The sequence below is a fragment of the Fundulus heteroclitus genome, chromosome 5, assembly GCF_011125445.2.
Source record: "Fundulus heteroclitus isolate FHET01 chromosome 5, MU-UCD_Fhet_4.1, whole genome shotgun sequence".
NCBI classification, from domain to species: Eukaryota; Metazoa; Chordata; class Actinopteri; order Cyprinodontiformes; family Fundulidae; genus Fundulus; species Fundulus heteroclitus.
This window is the reverse complement of record NC_046365.1, coordinates 4,660,286-4,682,594: the sequence shown is the minus strand read 5'-3', so window position 1 is coordinate 4,682,594 and position 22,309 is coordinate 4,660,286. Positions and strand designations below refer to the sequence as shown.

General features: G+C 39.2%; 1 protein-coding gene across 1 annotated transcript; it reads right to left on the bottom strand.

The window, feature by feature from the left end:
• Positions 1-301: 301 nt before the first annotated feature.
• LOC105931215 (homeobox protein OTX1 B) lies at positions 302-9,512 on the bottom strand. The gene is made up of 4 exons (XM_012869797.3): positions 9,256-9,512; positions 6,068-6,241; positions 3,831-3,982; positions 302-1,765 (listed from the first exon to the last, which is right to left on the bottom strand). Exons 2-4 carry the CDS (start codon positions 6,162-6,164, stop codon positions 968-970), a joined length of 1,047 nt encoding a protein of 348 aa, XP_012725251.2. The 5' UTR covers positions 6,165-6,241; positions 9,256-9,512; the 3' UTR covers positions 302-967.
• Between the last annotated feature and the right edge of the window lie 12,797 nt (positions 9,513-22,309).

Here is a 22,309-nt window from a genome sequence, read left to right as displayed (position 1 = left end):
TTCTCCCATCAAAATAAAAGTATCAAACTTATATACAGAGTATCAAGCTTAACACACTCACCTTCATATAGTATTAGATTAGTTAAGCAGCAACCGGACCGACTTTAATTTTGATGAGACACACAATGTTCTATCACAACATCTTGTGTCACGTAATCTCGTACTTTGGCAGTAAAACCAGTAAAACTAGTCCAGTCCATGTTGTTCTAAACCAGAGTGACTTGCCATGGTGGCACCTGCTCTGTTGACAAGCCAACACTTGATTGTGTGTTTAGAAATGACGCATATTTCTTTGGACAAGTCGAGGTTTCAACAAGACTTTATTATAAAGACACAAATGTACATTTTTAGGATCTCTACAGCATTCTGACATTGTGATACAAATTCACATTTTCCTTTCCCTTGCAAAGAGCAACCAGGAAAGTGTGGCAATCCCAAACAAGTGCTGCAAATCAGTCTCCAACACTCCCTGGCAGAATGCAAGATGGAGTTTCTGAGTGAGATTCAGTGGGTCAGCAACCTGAAAATCCTAGCAGCATCCCGTTGTTGAAAATCAGATCTTAGCCCGTTGTACTGAGTGATCCCCCTGACTTCCATCCCTTCTCATGTGTGTTTATAGTGGCAAGTTGTTTTTCTTTTCTTTCAGGGAACAATCAGAAAGGTGATCCCAGAATGTGTGAACCTCCAGAGGGTTTTTCCTGTTAAAGGCCTTCAGTTGGAAATAAGTGTATTTTTTTCTTCTTGATTCTGTAGTAAAAAAATACTTGTGGGAGCGCTGCTCCACCTATAACAGCAGGGCCGAACATGACGTTCGGCTGCTCAGTGCATGGTTTCAGTTCGTTCACAAATACCTTTTTAAAAGTGTCTTCACTGGTATATTGAAGGATCTTCAAAATAAATCACAATTTACAAAAAAAAAAAAGAAAAGAAAAAGTTTTTAAACCCACCAAGCCAGGGCCGAAGCCAGTCACAGAACTTGGAAACGCCAAGACGCCTGGTCTTTGTAGTCCAAACAGTCGGTGGCGTTGAAGTTGAGCTTCCAGGCTGAAGCAGCAGTCTGCTCCTTGTAATCCAGACAGTCCGTGGAGTTAAAGGCCAATCCAGGGGCGCTGTATGCCTGGTGATGGTGCGTTGGGTGGTGGTGGTGGTGATGGTGGCCCGTTGTTTGGCCAATGTGGTGGGGGTGCGGGTGTCCTGACATAGAAGAGCCTGCCATGGGGCTGAGCTGGTGCGGATGATGCGGGTGGTGGTGGGAGTGCATGGGTGCCAGGTAGGAACCACACTCCACACCGCTGAAATAGGAGCCCGATGCCGAGGCGGGGTAACCCTGGCTGTACGCCGCTGCTGTTTGGCTGTAGGACACTGGATATGAAGTCGCTCCTGCACTGGCAGAGGAGGTTGCAGAGCGCTGCATGCAGGATGCGCTGGTAGGGGCAACCTGGTCGGGCAGATTGGTCGGCGCTGGGGCTGGGGAGATGGGTGCCGGGCTCCAGATGGACGAGACCGGCGCAGTGATGGAGGTAGAAGTGCTGATTAAAGCAGGGCCACTGAGACCGGAGGAGACGGCGGAGGAAGAGGAGGAGGAGGAGGAGGAAGAGGTGGAAGAGGAGGAGCTGGACACAGCCGGCGGAGTGAACTGGCCACTGCTCTCGGAGCCAGTGCTCTCCCTGGTTGGAGACGACTTTTTCTTCATTGGTTTTACTTTGGCGCTGTTGTTGCTCTGCTGCTGCTGCCGACATTTGGCTCGCCTGTTCTTGAACCACACCTGAGGAACAAAGAGGGTAAATGATCATCATGATACCGCAGCCAAAAAATAGAGATACAGAAATGCAGAGCGTCTCCATACATTTTCTTTTTAATTAGAGTTCTCGCACATAAAACCATAAACCACCTCAACTTTGGCTTGACATTTTAGGTACAAAATGGTTTCTTCTGGACTTTGACCAGATTTCTACCAGCTTCACATCTCCTCAGTGGGTCAATAAAGCAAAGCCTTCTGCATGGCTGCAGAACTGACACTTTAAGAGTACAGTCCAGGATTTTTGAGTGTGTTTTGTTAAAAGATTATAAGGGGTTACCTGCAGTGGATAACTCTTTTGCCATAATCTCTCACTATCCAATCCAGTTTAGTTGGTCCTTCAGGCTAAAGCTAATGGATAGTTCATAAGGGTTAAAAAGAAACTAACTATAGGTTTTATTTACACTGTACACTCAGAAACTGTGGTCCCAGTTGCATTAGGGGGATATTTACAGAAAAGCAGACGATCTTCACACCAAATAAGGGAAGAATGACATGCATCACCAGTGATCTTACTGTGGGAAACACACACTGAGAACAGGACATAAAGCATGCCTGGCTGAGTGTCTAGCAAAAATGTAAAATTGCCTAAAAAACAAAAAGTGGTTTCAGCAAATGCTATTTTTTTTTTTTTTTTTTTATTACAAAGCTGTGATTATTTTTTCTTTGGTCAGAAACTTTTTACATGTTACATTCTCCAAACTTGTACCACAGGAAGATCATTTGTGGAGCACTGCCTCCTACCTCTGTTTCTTGTGTAAATTATCATCATATTCTCTATAAATAACCGTCCAACGCAAACTTGGAGATGTCTTCAGTGTTAGCAAAAATAGCATTCACATGACGTATGTGAGATAGGAGTTGTTTCTGGGCGGTAAACGTTCGCTTTGGTTATGGTCCGTCTCAGACTCGCCGTCAACTTCAGCCTCTGGGGCTAACTAATCAGGATTTCTCCTAAATGAAGACGCCAAGAGAGCTATTTGCTGCAGGTAAGACATTACCTGCTTATAACTTTCAAACTTGAGCTCTTATTCATGGTGTTTTGTACTTTAGCTAAATGATGACAAGTCATTGCTTTTTGACATGAGGATGGAGTGTGCCACATCTGTCCATAAACGTTGTACCTTCGACAGTTTGGCGTAATTCAGCTCAGATGAAGAAAACCCTTGGTTTTTATAAAAGGAACATGCATGATGATATTTATATTAAAATGTGAGAGTTGCTTTAAAGGTCCAGCAAAAATTGCAACTAAAATTTATTGAGATTTATGTAAACTGTTTTTATTTTATTAATTTTGAGATTTTGGAACCTATAAGAAAAGACAAAAACCCACTTTCCAAAATGATTATGTACAGGACAACGTCATGGACAAACCCTGTTTTCTATAACTTCCTAGTTTGTAGCCCACTATTATACACTAATTCATATATAAGACGATATATCTAGGCTGCATCTTGTGAAAATAACTTTGGTAAAACAATCTGTGGTTAATTTGAATGAACTGCTCTTATGAAAATACCGACACTCATTGGTGTTATAATGATAAAATAATAAAAAGCTGCCTGCAGAAAGCAAACAGCCAGCAGCCATTATTATTGCAGCTTTAAGCCCAGCGGAGGACTTCTAAAGCCGGCCAAGGAAAATCTGTGAGAAGCGTTTTGAAAGAAAACACCGTATCAAAAGCTTGATCTGTGCTGCCAAATTCTCTCCTTTCAATAAAGACTTGTCTAAACTCGATTGATAATAGTGGAACATTTCTTGCTCACAGTGAAGTTAATCGTGCCTGAGGTGAAACACAGATACGTCTTACACAAAGTGACACCCGAATCCTATGAAAGCCTCCAAACTGCATTTCAGGATCTTGTGAAGTTGGAAGCTTGGAGGAACGCATTTAAGTTTAAATATCACATTAAACTCCACACACATGTTTGCAAAAAGCCAAAGTAGCACTTTTTTTTTCTGATGGGAAAGTGCACATTTTTTGAAAGATAATTATTGTATTTGTTCTCGCTGAACTTTGTCTCTTGCTGACCTGAACTCTGGACTCGGGCAGGTTGATTTTCAGCGCCACCTCCTCTCTCATGAAGATGTCTGGGTAGCGTGTTTTGGCAAACAGAGACTCCAGGATGTCCAGCTGCGTACGGGTGAAGGTGGTGCGTTCCCGCCGCTGCTTCCGAGGATTGCCTGGTGGAAAAACAAACAAACAAACAAAAAAAAAACCCTCAATGTCAGAAAGTTGACCTATCTGGAAACTTCTATAATTCAGCACTAAACTTGTGATTAAGTCTTATGATTTTATGTCAAGAGATTTTTTTTTGCTTAAGTCATAGAAACAGCTAAAAAAAACAGTTTGTATGCTAAGAACATACCATTAAGAGCACAACTTAAAAACATTTAAACTTCAGATCATAAGGTTGCAGATTACATCCACAGCTATCTTCAGAGTTTAGAGTGATGAACAAAAACTGCACAAGTCCAGTTTACTCAAAGCTTTTCTGACAGATGCCTGAAATAGCCTATTTTTTTTAATTTCACAAACAGATTAAAGGTTTTGCTAATCACAACTGCTGCTTCAATCTGTCATGGATTATTCATTGAGTCCATGATTGAACGGTTTATACTGTATCCCCGGGGTTACATGCATGCCTGAATCTAAGGTAGTCCTCTTTTAAAAAGCACTGAACACTTTTACTCTTTTATGCATCTTTAAAGAACAAAAATATGTAGATACATCTTCAATTAAGTTTCAAAGACTCTCTTCAGTGTAGAACAATCAACTTGAGATTTATTCGGTATCTGTAATTTCAAATTTTAAAAACAGATGGTAAAATTCAGTCCAAACTCATTAAGAAAAGATTTAGTGCCAAAAGGGAGTTTTCTAATCATATACTAACTTTGGAATGACAGCCATGTTTTTCTCCCAGTGCTTTCAGACGCACGTCGCCCCCTGATGGACTGCAGCCCTGGCCAGTGGGTCACAGGTAAAACTGTAGCCCGTAATCTGTTTTCACCCAGTTACTGCAGATACGCTCAGGGAGAAATCTAACAAACTTTAATTTAAGTTACATATTATGAACTTTATTTGGGCTTGGCTTTACTTGTTTCCATGCTGTTACTGTGTTTTAGTACACTTAATTTATTTATTTTAGCATTTTTGAAAGTACTTAACTTAAACATGAACTTATAAAAGGGAAGAGTCTGAAATGTCAACTACGAAAATGTGCTTTTAATGTATTAATGATCCTTGAACCGTTTAATCTTATGCAGCCTGTCATAATTACTCCTCATGGAAGAGCGCATTTTCACAGAAGCCTGTTTGACACATTGACCGCTGTTTGTTTCTCATGTGACAATTTGCCCTTTCTTTTCAATTGACCTCTTTGTAATAGTCTATTATTGTTTAAATTACACAAGAAATGTTTCCGCTGATTTGGCGATTCTACTTCTTTTGTAATTTACGAAAGCTAATGAATACACCAATGAAACTGCCACATGGATTACAGTCATGATTTATAGCAGTTTAGGCTGTTTCATTTAACATTAAACATGTAAATTACCATTGTTTGAGTTTACTGTGGTAAACTAGGTAAATTACAAAAGGGATCACAAAAATGGTTTAACAATGTGCGCAAATTTTATTTGGATTGCAATCTATGTTTATGAGGAGAAATGAGAAAACAAGGCAAGGCAAATTTATTTGTATAGCACAGTACAGTGCAAGGACAACCTACATTTAAGTAAGTAAAGTAAGTAAAATTTCCTATCATTATTTACTTTACTAAATTAATAACACGCTAATTATTACGATTATTTTGCTCATCAGGGTTGCCCTCCCATACAGAGGAATTAAAATGGAAAAAGACATAAAAGTTTACTGAAATATTAATAAACTTTTAACATATACAAGGTGGCATGTCAACCTTTTAGCCTGACAACAACTGTTTAAATACTATTAGTTACCAAACTGCAGTAGATAGTGTTTGATTTATTTTTATTTACTATTAATAATTATTTGAACGATTAATAGCTTCCACATTGTCTTTTTCAAAGTTCTCTGGACAACTGTTGCTGGTGAGCTGCACTGATGAACAGGGCATATTAAGGACATGAAGTGTTTGTAGTGATTCTGCCTGAAGACCGTGGTGGCCTTTTGAAATATATTTAATAAAAATAAGAAAATGCTTTGAAATAAGCCCCATAAAGTGAACCAATTGAATTCTTCCCCCCCCCTTCAGGCATTATTTCTGGGTGTTTTCCTGCGGTCCATACCGGGGTATCCCACGGACGGGTGCAGCAGGTCCATGGCGGTTCCGCTCAGGCCCAGTCCGTTCATGCCGTACGGGGCCTGTTTGAGGTAAGACATCATGCTAGAAGCAGCAAAGGGGAGACCGGAGTCTGGGCCGACTGGACAGGTTCCCGGTGTTCGGCTGGGACCGGCGGCTCCTGCAAAACACACAAACACACATGTGCAAAAGTCCAGAACCATCGGGTGAAGGCAGTGTCAAAGTGAATAAGTCAATCACAAGTCCAGAAATTAATACAGAGTTTAAACATTTTATTGCTTCATATTTTAAACACACAAACGAACAAGCAAATAATCCCTAAATTAAAATAAAAAAGGAAGTCCTGTAATGCCTTTTCAATTCATCTGAGCTGAACTGTGCTGTGATCAAGATGCCTCCAAACAGCAGGAAGGACTCTTCAGCTTTAGTGCACTATTAAAAGGAATTTTGAAGATGATTAAATGTAAACCTTAAAAAGTATATCAATTGTAAATAGAGCAACCATGTTTAATAATGTGTACATTCTAGTAAGATTAGTTCTGTTATTTGGGTCACCAATCCCACCTGAGGAGAGCAGAACTGGAAATGTCGGCCCAGTCTGTTCTCCTTGTTCCTGTGGTGTGCAGCAGAGAACAGGAAGCCTGACGTGTTTATATGGGTTGCATTATATCAACTCAGTAAAAGTTCCAAAACTATTCTGAGACTTGTAGTTGAGAAAGTTTCTGTCTTGGCCCAAGAATCGAAGTTAGCTTCCAGGTTTAACTTCTTTAACTTTTTTCTTCCTCAGCCGTAGGGCTGAAGTCAGACCTGCTGAATTTCTGAACCCAGAGGCGGTCGTTACCAATGGACGACTTAGCTTTGGTTGTCACCTTGTTAGAAGAGATCTTATTACTTCAGTAATGCTTTATGCTATTTAATCAGTTTGCGTTTTTGGTATTTTTTTAATATAGGGAAGGACAAAGCTGAGGAAAAATACATTTTCTAATAAGAATTTAACTAATTCAGATGAGTATTTATATTTAAAGAATTTCTAGTAAGGTAACAAATGTATTTAAGTGTCTTGAACTTGCATAGCTTCCACCCAGACATATTGATCACAATAAATCCAAATATGATTTAGCTATCCATCTAGTTAAAACAGTTGGTTGTTTCCTAGCAGGTTATTTTTGTCACTGTAAACTCTAATATGCCTTGGCTTGAGGATAAACGGCTTCAACCACTTATTATTGATTTTGTAAAGCTTTATATTTTATGTAACCTAACAAAAACACTCCATTAAATAAAAGGACTCTGAATAAAAAGTAATATTTTTTTAGCATTTTGCAAAATTGTCTTAAAACGGGAAGAGGCATTTCTTAGTTGGAGTGAAGTTTAAAAAATGAAGATTTTTTATGCACTGATGATTTGATTTTTATAACATGGAGAACTGATCTTTTTTTTTGTATATTTCATAGAAGATCTGTAATTATAAGGAAGGACTAGTTTGAAGGAATTATTTTAATTATTAATTTCAGTTTTTTTCCCCCAGAAAGTGTGAAACTCTCCTCCAGCATTGCCATTAGAAAAACGCTCCATGCTCCTATCAGCTCTACATTATTGCTCTCATCTCTATGATGCTTTCGTTAATTCAACTGCTCCCAATTAGATGGATCTGCGGAGAATCGCGTTTAATTTCCAGGCCGCTGGAGGATTTCCTACTCCGTCTGTGGGAATGCGCTCCTGGAGGGCCACTCGGCTTTCATCCACTCATACTGAGACGCGGCTTATGCGGTTATGACTTAATGCAGCACTTCGAAACTGTTGATTATCACCTAATAGCACTTTAAATAAATTAAACACAGTCTTTGGGTTCCTTCGTTTCGCGTTGCGTCCGCATACAAGCGCGTCCTCTGAAATATCAAACGTGCAGCATAACTTGACTGGCTCAGCTGAATATTAAGAAAAAAGAAATTCGCAAACATAAAATGTTTGAATGCGAACAACGCGCCTTATAATGACACGCCTAATTTATTTCAGACGGTTGATATTTATTTATACATATTTATTTTATTTAAGAATTCCGCAGAATTAATTTCTGCAGAACCTGACGGCGACGCTTTCACCAACCCGCTGTAAGTGTTCGTGTGTAAATAAATCAGTGTACGCTTAGATAAGAATTCCCCCAATCCGCTGGGCTCCGATAAGCAGGCAAAGTTTGCCTTCAGAAAGGGGCCCCTGGCCTTCAGATGGAGCTGAACTCAGGCATTCACGCTCCGACTAAGCGCTCCTCGTTTCCATAACCACAGGAGGCAGCCGAATTGCGCAATGGAAATGCACCAAAAACTGTGTGCAAATGAAGCCCATTACAATTTAGATTAGATCTACAGGCGGCAATTAGCAGAGAGCCCTTATCAGCAGAGTGGAGCCGAGGCAGAATCTCCACCCGGGAGGAAGCACACCTGCACGGGCAGAAAATGGAGTGTCACAATCAGCCTGACATCTACATGAGGGGAAGAAGCCGCGCTCCAGGTCCATTTTTACAGTAAACGGTGAAAATTTTAATGAAAGCAATTTAAGTAAACGCCAAAAGTTGATCCTTGGCCAGAGTAAATGTGTCCTCATTTAAAATTCAACGGAGGGTGTATTTTCTATTGCCTGAAACTTATATTGCCTGAAAATAAATAAATAAATAAATAAATATATATATATATATATATATATATATATATATATATATATATATATATATATATATATATATATATATATATATATATATATATATACAAACATTGAACCACAGTCAAGGAAATTGTAAGCCTTGTAGTATTGATTTTATGAAAAACAGTAAAAGAAAAGAACAAAAAAACAACAGACGTTTAAAAGTCAAGAATTTTAGAAAAACTACCAAGTCATAGAATTACAGTGTTATCATTTTAATGCCTTTAGTTCCCAACACTGACATGTTTTTCACCCCGCACTGAATGTCTTTGATTTTAGGCTCGGTTCTGTTAGAAAGATCGACAGAAATTAGTTCGACTAATTTTAGCCGTAGCACATTGAAGTTTTACATTATTTACGACATTTTCATTTAACGTTTACAGTGATGTGTTATCTCTGTGTCCAATGAGCTAATTAAAACAAAAGGTGTACATGATAGTAAAAAGAAAGAAAGATGTTAATTACAGGTCTCACCTTGCTTGATCTCCTCTATAATTTCCCGTTAAATCAACCAATGATATTTATCCAGATATTTAAAAAAAAATATATCCACATCAAGGGAGATTTATTCAGTTAATCTGCACATCCGCTCCGCTTGTATTTTACGCCTGCCTCCAGGCTAAGGCATAAAAAAGTCTCAAAATGAACGCCTAATAACGACGCCGCTGTTTGAGTGGTCCGCGGTTGTTCTCTCTCCTACGGCTGCTGATGGACGGAGATGGATGAAGGTCTCTGAGGCCAGCTGCTCTGGCAGACGAGCAACCATAGGGCTCCTTCTGGCGCCGTCGACCAATCACAGCGCTCAGAGGCTCTGCGGCCCGCAAAGGCGGCCAATCAGCGCGTGTAGGGCGCAACACGTGACAGTGAGACTGGAAAAGTTTAGTTGTGAAAGTTGCAGTGCGGAGCCTTTCGGCCTGCTGCGGGCCACAGGAGAGGAGATACTAACTGTGGTGCCACAACATTGCTGCTGAGACCAAAACAATGTTAATATTCAGTAATGCAAGGTATGAAGGAAGGCAATAGGCCGTAAATGTTGATTTTTTTTTCCCTTTCTTGGCAAACAAATCTTACATGCAGGGCCAGTGTGAGATATAAGTAAACTCTGTCGTTCTTTAGTAAATAAATAAAACTTCACATTTAGTGTCACAGTAAACAGATCCCAGAACCCAAGAAGCAAAAATTCATCAAAAAATCCAGAGATGTTGATGAAAATCAAATTTAAAAAGGATGTTTTGACTGACTTTTAAAAAAGAAAAACAGTCCTTAAATTACAAGTCCAAAGGAAGACAGTTCCAGAGTTTGGGGACCACCTGCTAACCAGAGGGTCCCAAGACAACGTAAATAATAAAGACGGCGGATGTGATTTATGGTTCATTTCCAATCTGTTGTCACTGCCTTAATACTCCCACATTTCATAACAATGTACATAAACCATAACGACTGTTTTTCTTTGCAGTTCAGTATTCTTTAATCAGCCATAAAGACAACCATTGAAATTCTGAAATGTCGCTTGTAATTTAACTGAATTGTATTTTTTCATTATTAAAACTTTCTAAAACTCTTTCCATTTGCTTTGTTGAATCTCATAAAAACAGACAGAACATGCTAAACTTAAGCTAAACTAAATAGATTTGCTAGTAAAAACAACTTGGTCATACAACCACATTTCACTAGTTTAAACTTTAGGAAGAATATGAACATTTATTGAGTTGGTCGCTTGTCAAAGTGGCAGAAAGTCTTGCCAAAGGTATGAACTGTTTTTTTTTTGCAGCAGAACCTTCTATTTTCTGTAAAAATTACAGAACCACAAATTGAAGATGGGACAAAATTGTATGCAAACTAGGGCTGCCCCTCTCCCGCCTGTTGCTGCTGACTGCCAGTCAAATGGGTGAGAGAAATTTACTCAGGGCTTTTCTGTTTTATCTAAAAAATTACTAATTCAACTGCCTGAAAACAAATATATAAGAGATGCCATAATAACTGCAACAATCAATAATATATTTCTCTAAGATCAAGAACATTTGCAGCTTTTCTGTTGAGAACAAAAGGAATTTAATCTTGTTATGTCTCTTCTAAGGTTTTGTGAGAATACAGTGGAACTGTAAATAGAACTATATAGTGAGAATCTAATATTGGTCTATGGCTCTTCACAAAGTAGACCCTTCAGATTTTTTGTATTTTCATTCTCAAACATAACTGTATGATTCGATTATCAAAGCCAGTTAACTTCTAAAGCCACAGTCGTCCCGCTGGCTACGGCAGAGATAACAGCTGGTTCAGGACAGAAAAGCTGAGATGGAAACTCAAAATTAGCCACTTCAGCTAGAAATATCTACACTGCACTATCTGACTAACAAAAGACTATTTGGCTCATAAATAACCAAACATTTTGATTTAATTCAGCCCATAAACCAAGGGACGGATAAGGCCCTCTGCAAATGTAAATCTGCAAAACCAAAGAGGCCTACTTAATAAAATAATCAATTTAATAATGAGAAAGGCTTTAATTCACAGGTAAATGTGGGAATGTTTAAAAACAAGCCTTTACAAAGTACTGACACTCCCAGAAAGAACAAACGGGGCAGCTCAGCTCAACTGTTAACTGTAACCAGAAATCAGAAATATTTTCCACTTTGACATTTGTTGCCACCAAAAGTATCAGGAAAAAATACACAATACATAAAAAAAACAACTTTAATTAGAGATACTTAAAAGAAGAGATAAGAAGTTTCAGCTGTCTTAAGTGTGCCTGACGGCAATAAAACCAGCGACTGATGACAAGTATCAAGATATCAAATGGACAGAGTCATTGTTGTTGGATGGGGTTTGGGGGGATTTAATCCCAAATTGCAGGAGTATTTTCTTAATACTAAGCCCGTAAATCCAGGGATCAGGCGGCCTAACGAGGAGTGGGTGCGTGCGTGTTTGTGTGTTGGAGACGGTGGGGGTTAAGTCTGGAGAGGTTTTGTGTCTGTGTTGTTGGAGGTTATTAAAAGCACGATGCATAAAATCTCAGGTTGTCAGAAAGCATGCATGCGGCATTGACTCCTGCAGGCTGCTGCTGCACACCTTTTAAAGAAGTAGACGGAAGCTGACGCGCAGAAAAACCTCCTGAAGCAGCTGAATCCAGAGTGAGTCCTTCTGCGTTCCAAGCAAGCAGGAGAAAACATGTTGGCCAGCACTGGGAGCTACTGCCGCCGTCTGCTACGCTGACGGGGATCCATTCGGGAATGTTTTTGTTCCGCCGGGTCTCAGGTAAGAACAAACCGGATTGTTTTTCAGTCTGTCAAGTGAAGAATGTTTACTTGGAGCTGTGAAAGTTCATTAAAAGTCTGTCACTATTTCTTCTCTAACATGATGTAAATGTAAGAGAAATACTTCAGAAATGTGTAAGCTTAGATTGCCTATAATCATATTTAGAGAGCCTCCGACAGATTTGACTGTTAAAGTGAATTAAAGAGAGTAATACAATATGAAGGATGTTAGGTATTGTCCTTTTGCACACTGTGGATGGAGAGCACTTAAATATAGAGCTGGGGCTGACTGTGATTAGGGAAGAACATTATTTTGAAAATTAATTATGTTTCAGGTTGGTTAAAGCAATTAAATTGTAATAAGTGTCAACCATAAAATATAGGTTTTAATAACTTTAAAGACTTGAACTAATACAAATGAACATTCATATTATTATGTACCGCCCTAAGAGTGGAAACTGAAATAAATGTGTTTAAGTTTTCATCTGTTTAGTCAGAGTTTAGATTTTTTTTCCAGAATTATTTTGAAAATTACGTCACAATTATAGAAATTTTATGAAAATATCTAGACTTATTTAAAATTATACACTAAACATATCCGCTTAAATTTTTAAGTTATTTGTCGATGCTGTAAAATCAATAAGTTCCATATTTTTAAAAAAGATTGCGCAAAAGTTTCTTCAGCAAAGGAGGGAAACCAAAATCCCCGGTCCCAGTGTCTCTTGTCTTTCTGCTGAGATAAATGTGCACACTCTGAAATCCTGTCTGTCATCGGAGGGGATTCCCTGTGGCGAACAACACTATAACCCTTTATGTAAAGTACATTATATCCCCTGTCCTGTGGCTACCACTGTAGATAATACTTAGTACTTTTTTAAAATAAAAAACCTGTAGATTTGTAATGAGATCATATTTTGTTTAATTTTCAGTACTTATTTCAGGGATTAAACAGGAAAATCCACTGTTCTTTATAGTCTGTCTATCAAATTAAGCGATAACTTTGCCTGCGGAGACTTCTGCACATGAGCGTTAATCACACTCTCATAAACACAAGCTGTTGTTTTGGATTTGTAGAAGACGTCACATGCCTCAGATAGTTCATCTCTTAGGAGCTGTTGCCAGCAGTGGAAACCAAACCTTATAGGGAGCGTAGCGAGTTAGGGCCAATTCCAGCTGTGTCAGTCATTTAGCTGCTTTGTAATTTACGAAACAGTTTGGGGTTCTGTAAGAACTTCCAACAGACATCCTGTCAGTTAACCAGAAACCTTCTCCATACTGGTGTTTTCCAAAAGGATTTTTTGGCTTGCCTTAAAATAATTCTACATTTGTGCCCAGATCTTTAAAAAAATGATGATGATAAAATCAGACAACATATCTTTACAGAAGAGGTCACAATACCACAACAGTTTTTAACGGCAATGCCGTTGCTGTCAAAATGCAACTTTGGCCGGTGAGAAAACATGAATTCTGGTGAAGTAAGAGTAAGCTTTTTGTTACAAGCTCTGGATACGAATGTATGTGCTTTATGATTGGCTTCCTGGTGTATGAACATGTAAACCTCATATTTTGAAATATACAGAGGAAAAGCTATAGAGTTTTTATGCCATCATGCTGACAGAATTACCTGAAGGCCATAACAAACTTCTCTGTTTGTGTGCGTAAGGCGCTTGGACCCTACAGCCTCAAGAGGGCGATAATGTGGTGGCTTGTAGAGTGTCTAGTCAGAAGAGAAGAAGAATCAGAGACCTGAAAATATAGAATAAAATGATGTCTTTCATGGAAATCAAGACAGTTTTGGGTCTTCGTGGCTCCTGGCAGAAAAAAGATTTAAGTTGGAAAAGCAGTAAATCTCACTAGTGTATTTCTCAAGCGCAGGCTTAGTTTTGCTTCCTTTGGTTGTGATCAGATCAGTTTGTTCATCTGGAGGGTATTTGGTGCCATGCTTGGTTACAAAAGGATCACAGTAGCCGCCATCGTGTTTCTGATTTGTTCATCTGGCAGCATTTTGTGTACGCATGCTTTGGTCAAACCACAACTGGCTAACAATTACAAGCTAGTAATGCTAAAGTTGACATCTGCTTTGAAGCTCAGTGTTGGTGCCAAACCAAAGGGCTACCTTAGAATTGCTTTAACACCTTAGAATGAGACAAACACAATACAGTAATACATATTCAAACCTAGACTGGAAAAATGTCCTGAGCCTTTCTAAAATATCGCTAAGGTGTCATTGTGAAGGCTCTCACTTATGTTATCTTGTTTCTTGTGCTGAATCTGGATGTGTCGTTTTATCGCCACAGAAGACTGATTTCTTATGTTGAATAGAATTCTTTTGTAATTTTCAGAAAACAAAATCCATCATCCTTGGATTACCCAAAAGCGCACTGCTGCACACCCTTCTAAAAGATAAAACTTGACCAACTGTCTTCTGATAATTTTGGAACGGTGCTTGGTCAGCAGGACATTTCTGTCACCTATAAATATAAGAAATACCCAAATCCCTGCATGTTATTTAAGCATTTTGATCAGACCTAAACGTGCAGCTGCGATAAAAACTCCCAACCTGCAGGGATGGGAACAGGAGAGGTTTCTCCCTGCACTGACATTTAAAGAGCAGAGTGCAGTCACTTGACCCGGCTGCGTCGTCCTCTCTGCACACACCGTCTCAGTGATGATGAACTGGGCTCAGTGGAGCAACTGGAGGCTGACGGGGCAGATAACAGCTCTTCACTGACTGTCATCGTACCTGCCTGTGTGTACGACTGCATGTGAGGGCCACTTTGACAAACATCTACAGAAAGCAGAGTAGACTCACTGAAGCTGTAGATAACACAGTTTGCAATTTAACGAGACCAATGATCTCCTCTGGTTAAGCGTAGATTATATTTGAAAAATCAGATGGTTCTTATTTTCGGTTTATTGATCTCTTATCATCCTCCACCCCAAAAACGCACCGATGTGTTTATTTTCCTGATAGCAACTTAAAGAATACTTATCCACCATTATACATTATTTAGCAAACTTTTAAACTCTTGAGCAGGATTATTCACTGCCTCACAACAGCAATACACTGGTCATATATAACCAGCCACTAGCCACAGAAGCAAGGGGAAAATTCTCCTGGAATTTGTTACTAATTCAGCTTTGTCCATTTTATTTATTTGCTCAAAACTAAGAGAAAGATCGTGCAGAATTTACAGTCCTGCTTGCAGAGCTTTGCCCTCAAGAATGAATATGGTTTGAGATCCATATTCATTTTGGCCTTTTAAATCACTCATTTAACTATTCTTTATTAAAGTGTGGAGTCATGATTCAACATACATATTCAATTAATCTCTGTGCAATCAATCCAGGCTCCAATTTAAACACCAGTCCCCACTAATATTTTGTTCAATGTCCCTGCAGAAGATTTCTGATAAGAAAAGTGTTCAAACATCCAGTCATAATTATGCCAGAGGCGTATCCATGCCCTCACAAAGTGTTTGGTTGCTCAGTAACTTGCCAAGGGACATTTCATAAAATTTTAGTGGGTTGTGTATACATTAGAACGTGTGTTTACATCATGATCCTGTCAGAATGCGCTAAAATCCGCAATAAATTTAAACTTGTGAACCCATTTCAGGCATTAAGAGTACATAGCAGCGGGATGCTGCTTCATCAATCCACCCTGTAAAAAAGAACAAACCAAAGGCATCATTAAAATGATCAAATTACTGTGAGACACATATCCACCATGTGTGAACAGGTGTATCCATGTGAACACCTGTCTAAACTGCTTTAAGTAGAGTACAGTAATTGCATGGTGAATGAACTTATCAAAGTTTAACGCACATTTATCCTGACCAACGTCTGAGTGTTGTGTGCTTGGTGTCTCATAAAATCTAAAATGAGAATGCTCAACGCAGCGCTTGCATCTTAATCTTTACATGATCAGCAATAATAATAACAACAATAATAATAATAATAATAATAATAATAATAATAATAATAATAATAATAATGATAATAATTCTCTAAATGTTTCAGGACTTCATCCAGACTACTTGCTAAATTGTAGTTTTAATCAAAGAAACAAATATGTACTTTGTTCTGTGAATATCTCAACTATATGACAGCTGTTGTATCATTAGTTGTCAAGAGGAAGAACGTGTGCTCCAGTATTTTATTATATTATATATTACTTTCTTAGTTCTTTGTTTACTTTGCCTACTGTACTCTTACTAAGTGATTTAATCTTGCTCAGAGTAAAAAATTATATGATAATGGAAGCTTTATCCATTTTTTACCATATTGATTGTAGGTGTGCATCTCATCAAGTTTCCCATCTTTATCCTATCATGTTTTTATTAGTGTACCCAGGAGTGGCTTGTATATTTTTACAGAAGTCTTATAAAGGTATTACAAATAAATACATTTTCCATTAATTGTCATTGGCCACCGACGGACCTGCTGGTACCTGAGGAGCCATAACAGAAAGCAGAAATGAGAACCGACTCGTCATTTGGCACCAGGTACAGTAGAGCAGAAGGCAGGTCCATACAGAGATAACACTGAAGAGTTGAGAGAGAGGAGTCTGAAGGTGTCAATCAAAGGCTCTCCGGTCCTGCCCCGCTCATTAAGAAGGCAAACAATAAAGGGAGGCAGGGGGGAGGACGAGGATGGAGAAATCAGACACCAGAGCCACGAAACCAACTGACCCCATCCAGTACCCATCACCCCCTGAAACACACACTGTGTGGAGGGAATTACAGAGGTGTGTGTGTGTGTGTGTGTGTGTGTGTGTGTGTGTGTGTGTGTGTGTGTGTGTGTGTGTATGGGGGTGGACTTCCAATCCTTTTAGGATTATGCCCCCCTTCCTCTTCTCTCTGGCTCTGTTCTTCGCTCTTTCGCTCTGCTGCCCCTCGGGCAATCACCTTAAAACTCGCATGGCCAGCGCTCATTCAGATATCCCTTACAATGCGGAGCACTGGTAACCATGTGAGCGCTGGCAAGGCATGCAGGAATGCGCAGATCCACATGCCTGGCACCCTCGGTGTAAGGGAAAAAAAAGAAGAAAGTAAACATGATAAGATATTTCCCATCTGTCCGGATGCAAACTTGATTTTGAAGGTAACTCCAGCAACAATGTCAAGGTAAATGGGTGAAATGGGGGAATTTGTACAACCTGCATCATTTACACATGTTGGCTGTGATACAAGGGCAGAATTCTTGGGTGAAAATTAAAATTTTTCTAGTTTTTCCTTTCCAGTGTTGCAGTTAAAAACATTAACTTTAGACTTAGCACAGTGTTGCTCAAGCTTGCGTATCTCACTGACAAAGGGCTTTCTTACTCTAATAGCTAAAAGTTAGTAGAATGTGTGCTCTTTTCTCTCGTCCAAAATTATTGGCCACATCTGCCTTGTATAATCATCAATGTAACAGTATGGCAACAATACGATTTTGGATGCAGCTCACTGATGGGTTGTGCTATTTTTAGAGCAGGTACCTTGTTGGTGACCCCTGATTTAGAGCAACACATATTGGCTTTTTATGGTTTTAGTCTGACTGGAAAGGAAAAATAAATCAAAGAAATCAGAGACGCAAAATTGTTCAAACAGAAAAACGTAATATAGGTATGTCAAAGAGTTTGGATGCTTGGTGAACAAATGGCCATTAAACCTTTGATCCTCTTTAGAATAAACATCTAGAGTCAAACACAGCTGCTAATGTTGCTGATGGACACTACATACTCCTTCCTGAACAGCTCCTGGTTCTGGGTGAGCCATGTAGGGGGAGAGGGCAGACACAAACTCTTTCACTACACCTTGGCCTTCACAAGGGAAGGAATTGCCATCCATCCTTATCTCCAGGTCCAGTCAACTGGAGGCGGTGAGAGAATTTGCTCCATCATCAGAGCTGGCTATTTGATAGGATTCTGGTGCTGAAGCTAATCAATCTGCAGCACAGAGCGCCCAGAAGACCTGTAACAAAGCTCAAAGAGCCCCACAAATGGCCCAGTGCTGGGGATAAGCCCCTGCACAGGATTACATATTGATTTTGAACGTCTAAAAAAGCTTATCATATAAAACCGCAACAGACTACAAAAGTAGTGGAGTCTATGCATGATTCCGTCTTTCTGGGGGAGCATCCGTTTTCAAATGCAGAGACCCCATGCATGACCCAAAACAGAAATAAATGGTGGAGAAATCAATGGTAGGCGTACGGTGGTACATTGTTAAGTTTAGAATTCCAACTCGACCACACTTCAGGTTGGGAGATGGATAGCTCCGTGTTTATTTTAAAAATGTATCCTCAGAAGCTTTCCCTCTAGAACAAATAGGGTCTTCAAGTATTTGTCTCTTTACAAAGCAATAAAAAACAACCTTTAGAGCTGTGATTGAGGTGTATTTAGTCTTTATTTGAATTTTTTTTTTTTTTTACAAAAACACAGTATCTACAGTCATATTGTAATATTAGAATATTATTGAAAAGTGTGTTTAATAACTGCTTAAATGTTATTTTTAAAAGGTGCTTTTAATCTGGCAAATGAGCATTGGAAGGCATATTCTAATATATTTCAGATGACTATAGTTCAACGTCTTGCCTATTAAAGGATCACTGATCTTCAACATGCTTTTTTGTTTACAGAAATAAGTCTGATTTGACCTGGTTAAAAAAAATAACTGAGGTTCTGTATCTCCTTTATACCACAGTGTGTTGTAGAAGTTTCTGTCACACAGAACTGTTTCAATAGGTTATAAACCTGGTTGTTGGATCATGCTGTCTGGTTAAATGGGGGAACAAACAGCGGTTATTATTAGTTATCTCAATTGTTTGGGCTCACAGATTTTTGGACACCTGGGTTTACTTTCTACACGTATAACTTTTGATAGTAATCAATTATTTTAACTATATGTTAGTTTGTTCCTGTTTTCATCAGTGAAGAAGGACTGGTAAACTGAGCAAAGCTATGTGATTTAGATGGTCATTCATGCTTTTATTTCCTCCGGCATAGATTTGGTCGTATTTTTCAGCCAAGGCCCTTGAAGTGGACTAATCAGGGTCTGTTAACTGTCCTTAAATCGAGACAGATGACAGAGCCTTTTCAGTTAATCTTCTACATCAGGGGTCTCAAACTCCACTCCTCCAGTGTATAGCTGGATCTCTATGCTAACAGAGCTGTATTAAATAATTTGGTAATTAGCACCACTTTGTAGAACCTGATAACCATTTGATTCCAGTGTGTTGGACCAGGAACATTCATAAAATACAATATATTACTTTACAAGAGCATAAGTGGAACAGACAGAATCATGAGTACACACTATAAGATGAGCAGATGGTGACACTGAAAGCTGGTTAATATTCTAAGTTTCTAAACACTTCTAGACATCAGTATTTGAGAATTGGAGTTTGAGAGCACTGTCCAGTGCTTTGGACCCCTTTGCCTTTCATTTACATTCTGCATTTAAATATATGGGATTTTTTATAGTGTTTTGCTCTGCAACACCTCATGATTTTTTTTATCTTATAAAGTTCCATGTAACAAAAATGTACCTACTTATGAAAATAGAAGAAATTAAAAAAGTTCTTATCACAAGAAACAAGTAGAACTGCAAAAGTAGGTGGATGTCATGTACGGTGCCATGCAAACATGTTTGCCCCCCTTAGCCATAGCATTTTTCATGGTTGTTTGTTAAAATGGATGGCTTGGCAGTTTTCACCAGTTCATTTATAGAACATGTCTACAACTTTGAAAATGTATTATGCTTATATTGTAAAGCCAACAAACAGGACAAAATACCAAAGAACTTCAGCATGCATAACTGGTCCCCCAGGTCGGACGTTCTGCTGAATGCCTCTCCTTTCCTGGAACGGATTTGACTGGACCAGTCCCACATTGATATTGTGTGGAACGTAGAGAGCTACACATTATCAATCTAGTTTGTCAGGTGACCAGCTCCTCCAGATCGATGATTATCACTTGTAAACAGAGATCTTCAAGTCCAACCACAGATTGTCAATCGGATTGAGTTCTGGTCTTTGACTAGGCCATTCTGACATATTTAAATGTTTCTCCTTGGACCACTCGAGTGTTGCTTTAGCAGCACTCCTCAGGTCATTGTTCTGCTAAAAGAAGAACCTCCGTCCTAGTCTCAAATCACTGGCAGACCGAGTCAGGTTCTGCTCCAGAATATCCCTGTATTTAGCACCATCCATCTTTTCCTTGACTTGGACCAGTTTCTCTGCTGGTGAAAATCATCCCCACAGCATGATCCAGCCATTAGTATCTACAGCAACTCTGTGAAGAAACCACCTAACATGAGTTACAACAGCATTGGATTTCACTTTGGGATTGAGAAGGTACTTTTGAATTGAAGTTAAATTAGATTAAGAACCAAATTGGCAAACTCTGATCCACCTGAAAGTGTGGGTCTCAGTGTGCTTGTGAACCCTGGTGCAGTTTGCTTACAGTAGCAAACACCAATGGGCTGTCCAGTGGACCAAAGAAAGGGAGGGATGCAGAGGGCAGTCCAGCTTCTTTTCAAAAAGCAACTAGGTTTGAACACCAATGTAAACACAAAACCCCCAGCTCTGTATAAATTTGAAGTTTTCAGTCCTGGCCGATCGATGAGCCAAATTGTGTTTTTCTTTGTGCTCTTTTCCTTCCTGTCAGTGGTCACTTGGGCCAATGCTGCCCCAAACAAGCAGCTGCTGTTGGTCTGCCTTGATTTGAATGCGTGGAAGCTTTCAGCAATTCCAACCAAATTAAACTGAGTTTCTTTGACTATCCTGGCATAAAAGCACCTTTAAACAGGTATAGATGTAGTCCTGTCATTCAAGTGGATCCACAGGAATGAAGTCTGAATAACAACCTGAGATGTGGTAAGATTATTTCTTTATAGAAAAATGAGTGGGGGCATGACATCACCAAGTGTCTTTACATACATTGAAGAACCCTGATTAATAAAATGTTAACATCCAACATTTAAGATATGAGATAGCAAAATCATAATTGTTTTTTTTAAACCAATAAAGCCAAAGTAGTGGAGTAGGTTTGTAACATCAATTTCACCTCACAACATAAGAATAAACACAATCCCAGGTTCTCAGGAGAGACACAAGATTTTAACATTTTAGGTAAACTAAGAATCCTGCAAGTTGTAAAGCTATTGATGAAAGAAAGCTTGAAGAGGTTTTTCGTCATAAGTCATGTAGGGAAAACAGCAAACATGTGGAAAAGGGAGTTCTGGCCACATTTTGGCTTCCGTTGAAAAAATGCAGTGTGCCTCTGACCACAGGTAAACGTGGCAGCGGCAGCATAATGCTATGGGAACGATTTGGTAAGCAAAGGATAGTAGTGTTGGTCTATCATATAAATTCAGAATAAAGTATACTAAAGTTTGTAGTTGCAACGTGACACAATGTGAAAACTTCAAGGAACCTGGACACTTCAGACTCTATGAACCAAAATGAAAAAAAAAAAAAAAAAAATTCTGGGGCAATCAGTGAGACAAAGCTCAGAGGAAACAATACCATTATGCCCTTGATACAAGAAGTACAACCAAATAAAGCTATGTCCCGTCCGTCAGTAAGCCACGCATAATAATCACAAGATCAAGTGATATGTGTGTTGATGACTGATGGCTGGAGACACCTGAGGATGACGGATAGAAGCAAAATGAACAGCAGAGTCCCGCTGGCAATGGACTGCAACCCCTCCTGTTGTCTTTCCCTCCTAACATAAAGGTAATTAGAATTGATTTATTATGGATCAGCTCCTTTATCAAGTGAGGGAGGGAATTACAGTGGCGAGCAAAAGGGCGGCGGCAGGTCATTCCTGAACAGTAAAATCAATCTGAATTGACCGAGCTGCATCTTATGAGGAATACAGCTCTTACTTAATGTTTCTCAAACCAGCATTTTATAGCAAGTATTAAAAGAAAACAGGAATAGCTGTATGCTGAGCAGGAATACAGCGGAAACAGTCGCTTTGCGCTGATGATTTGACCACCTGACTGTTTACTCAGGGGAAACTCACTTCTCTTCTTTTTCTTCTTCCTCTTCAGAGCCTTGGTTTCTGGTTCCTGGAAGCTCATCTAACCCTCTCCACCTCCGACTCGTATTCTCTCCAAGGGCAACTTTGAAAACTTCATCAATATGTTAATGACTTAATCTTTAAACACTTAAAGAAACCATTAATAAACATTGATTTGAACACTTGCCACCAGTAACTCGCATTAATCCAGTGCAAATAGCTGATACACAAACTGCAGCGGAGGGCAATTTGTGGAGGA

What these genes read in the sequence shown, in the direction of transcription:
- LOC105931215 (XM_012869797.3), bottom strand. Translation starts at nt 6,164, where the DNA reads ATGATGTCTTACCTCAAACAGGCCCCGTACGGCATGAACGGACTGGGC. An exon ending in CCCGTCCGTGGGATACCCCG is followed by an intron (nt 3,983 to 6,067) that starts GTATGGACCGCA and finishes TTTTTCCACCAG; the next exon opens with GCAATCCTCGGAAGCAGCGG. An exon ending in TGCCCGAGTCCAGAGTTCAG is followed by an intron (nt 1,766 to 3,830) that starts GTCAGCAAGAGA and finishes TTTGTTCCTCAG; the next exon opens with GTGTGGTTCAAGAACAGGCG.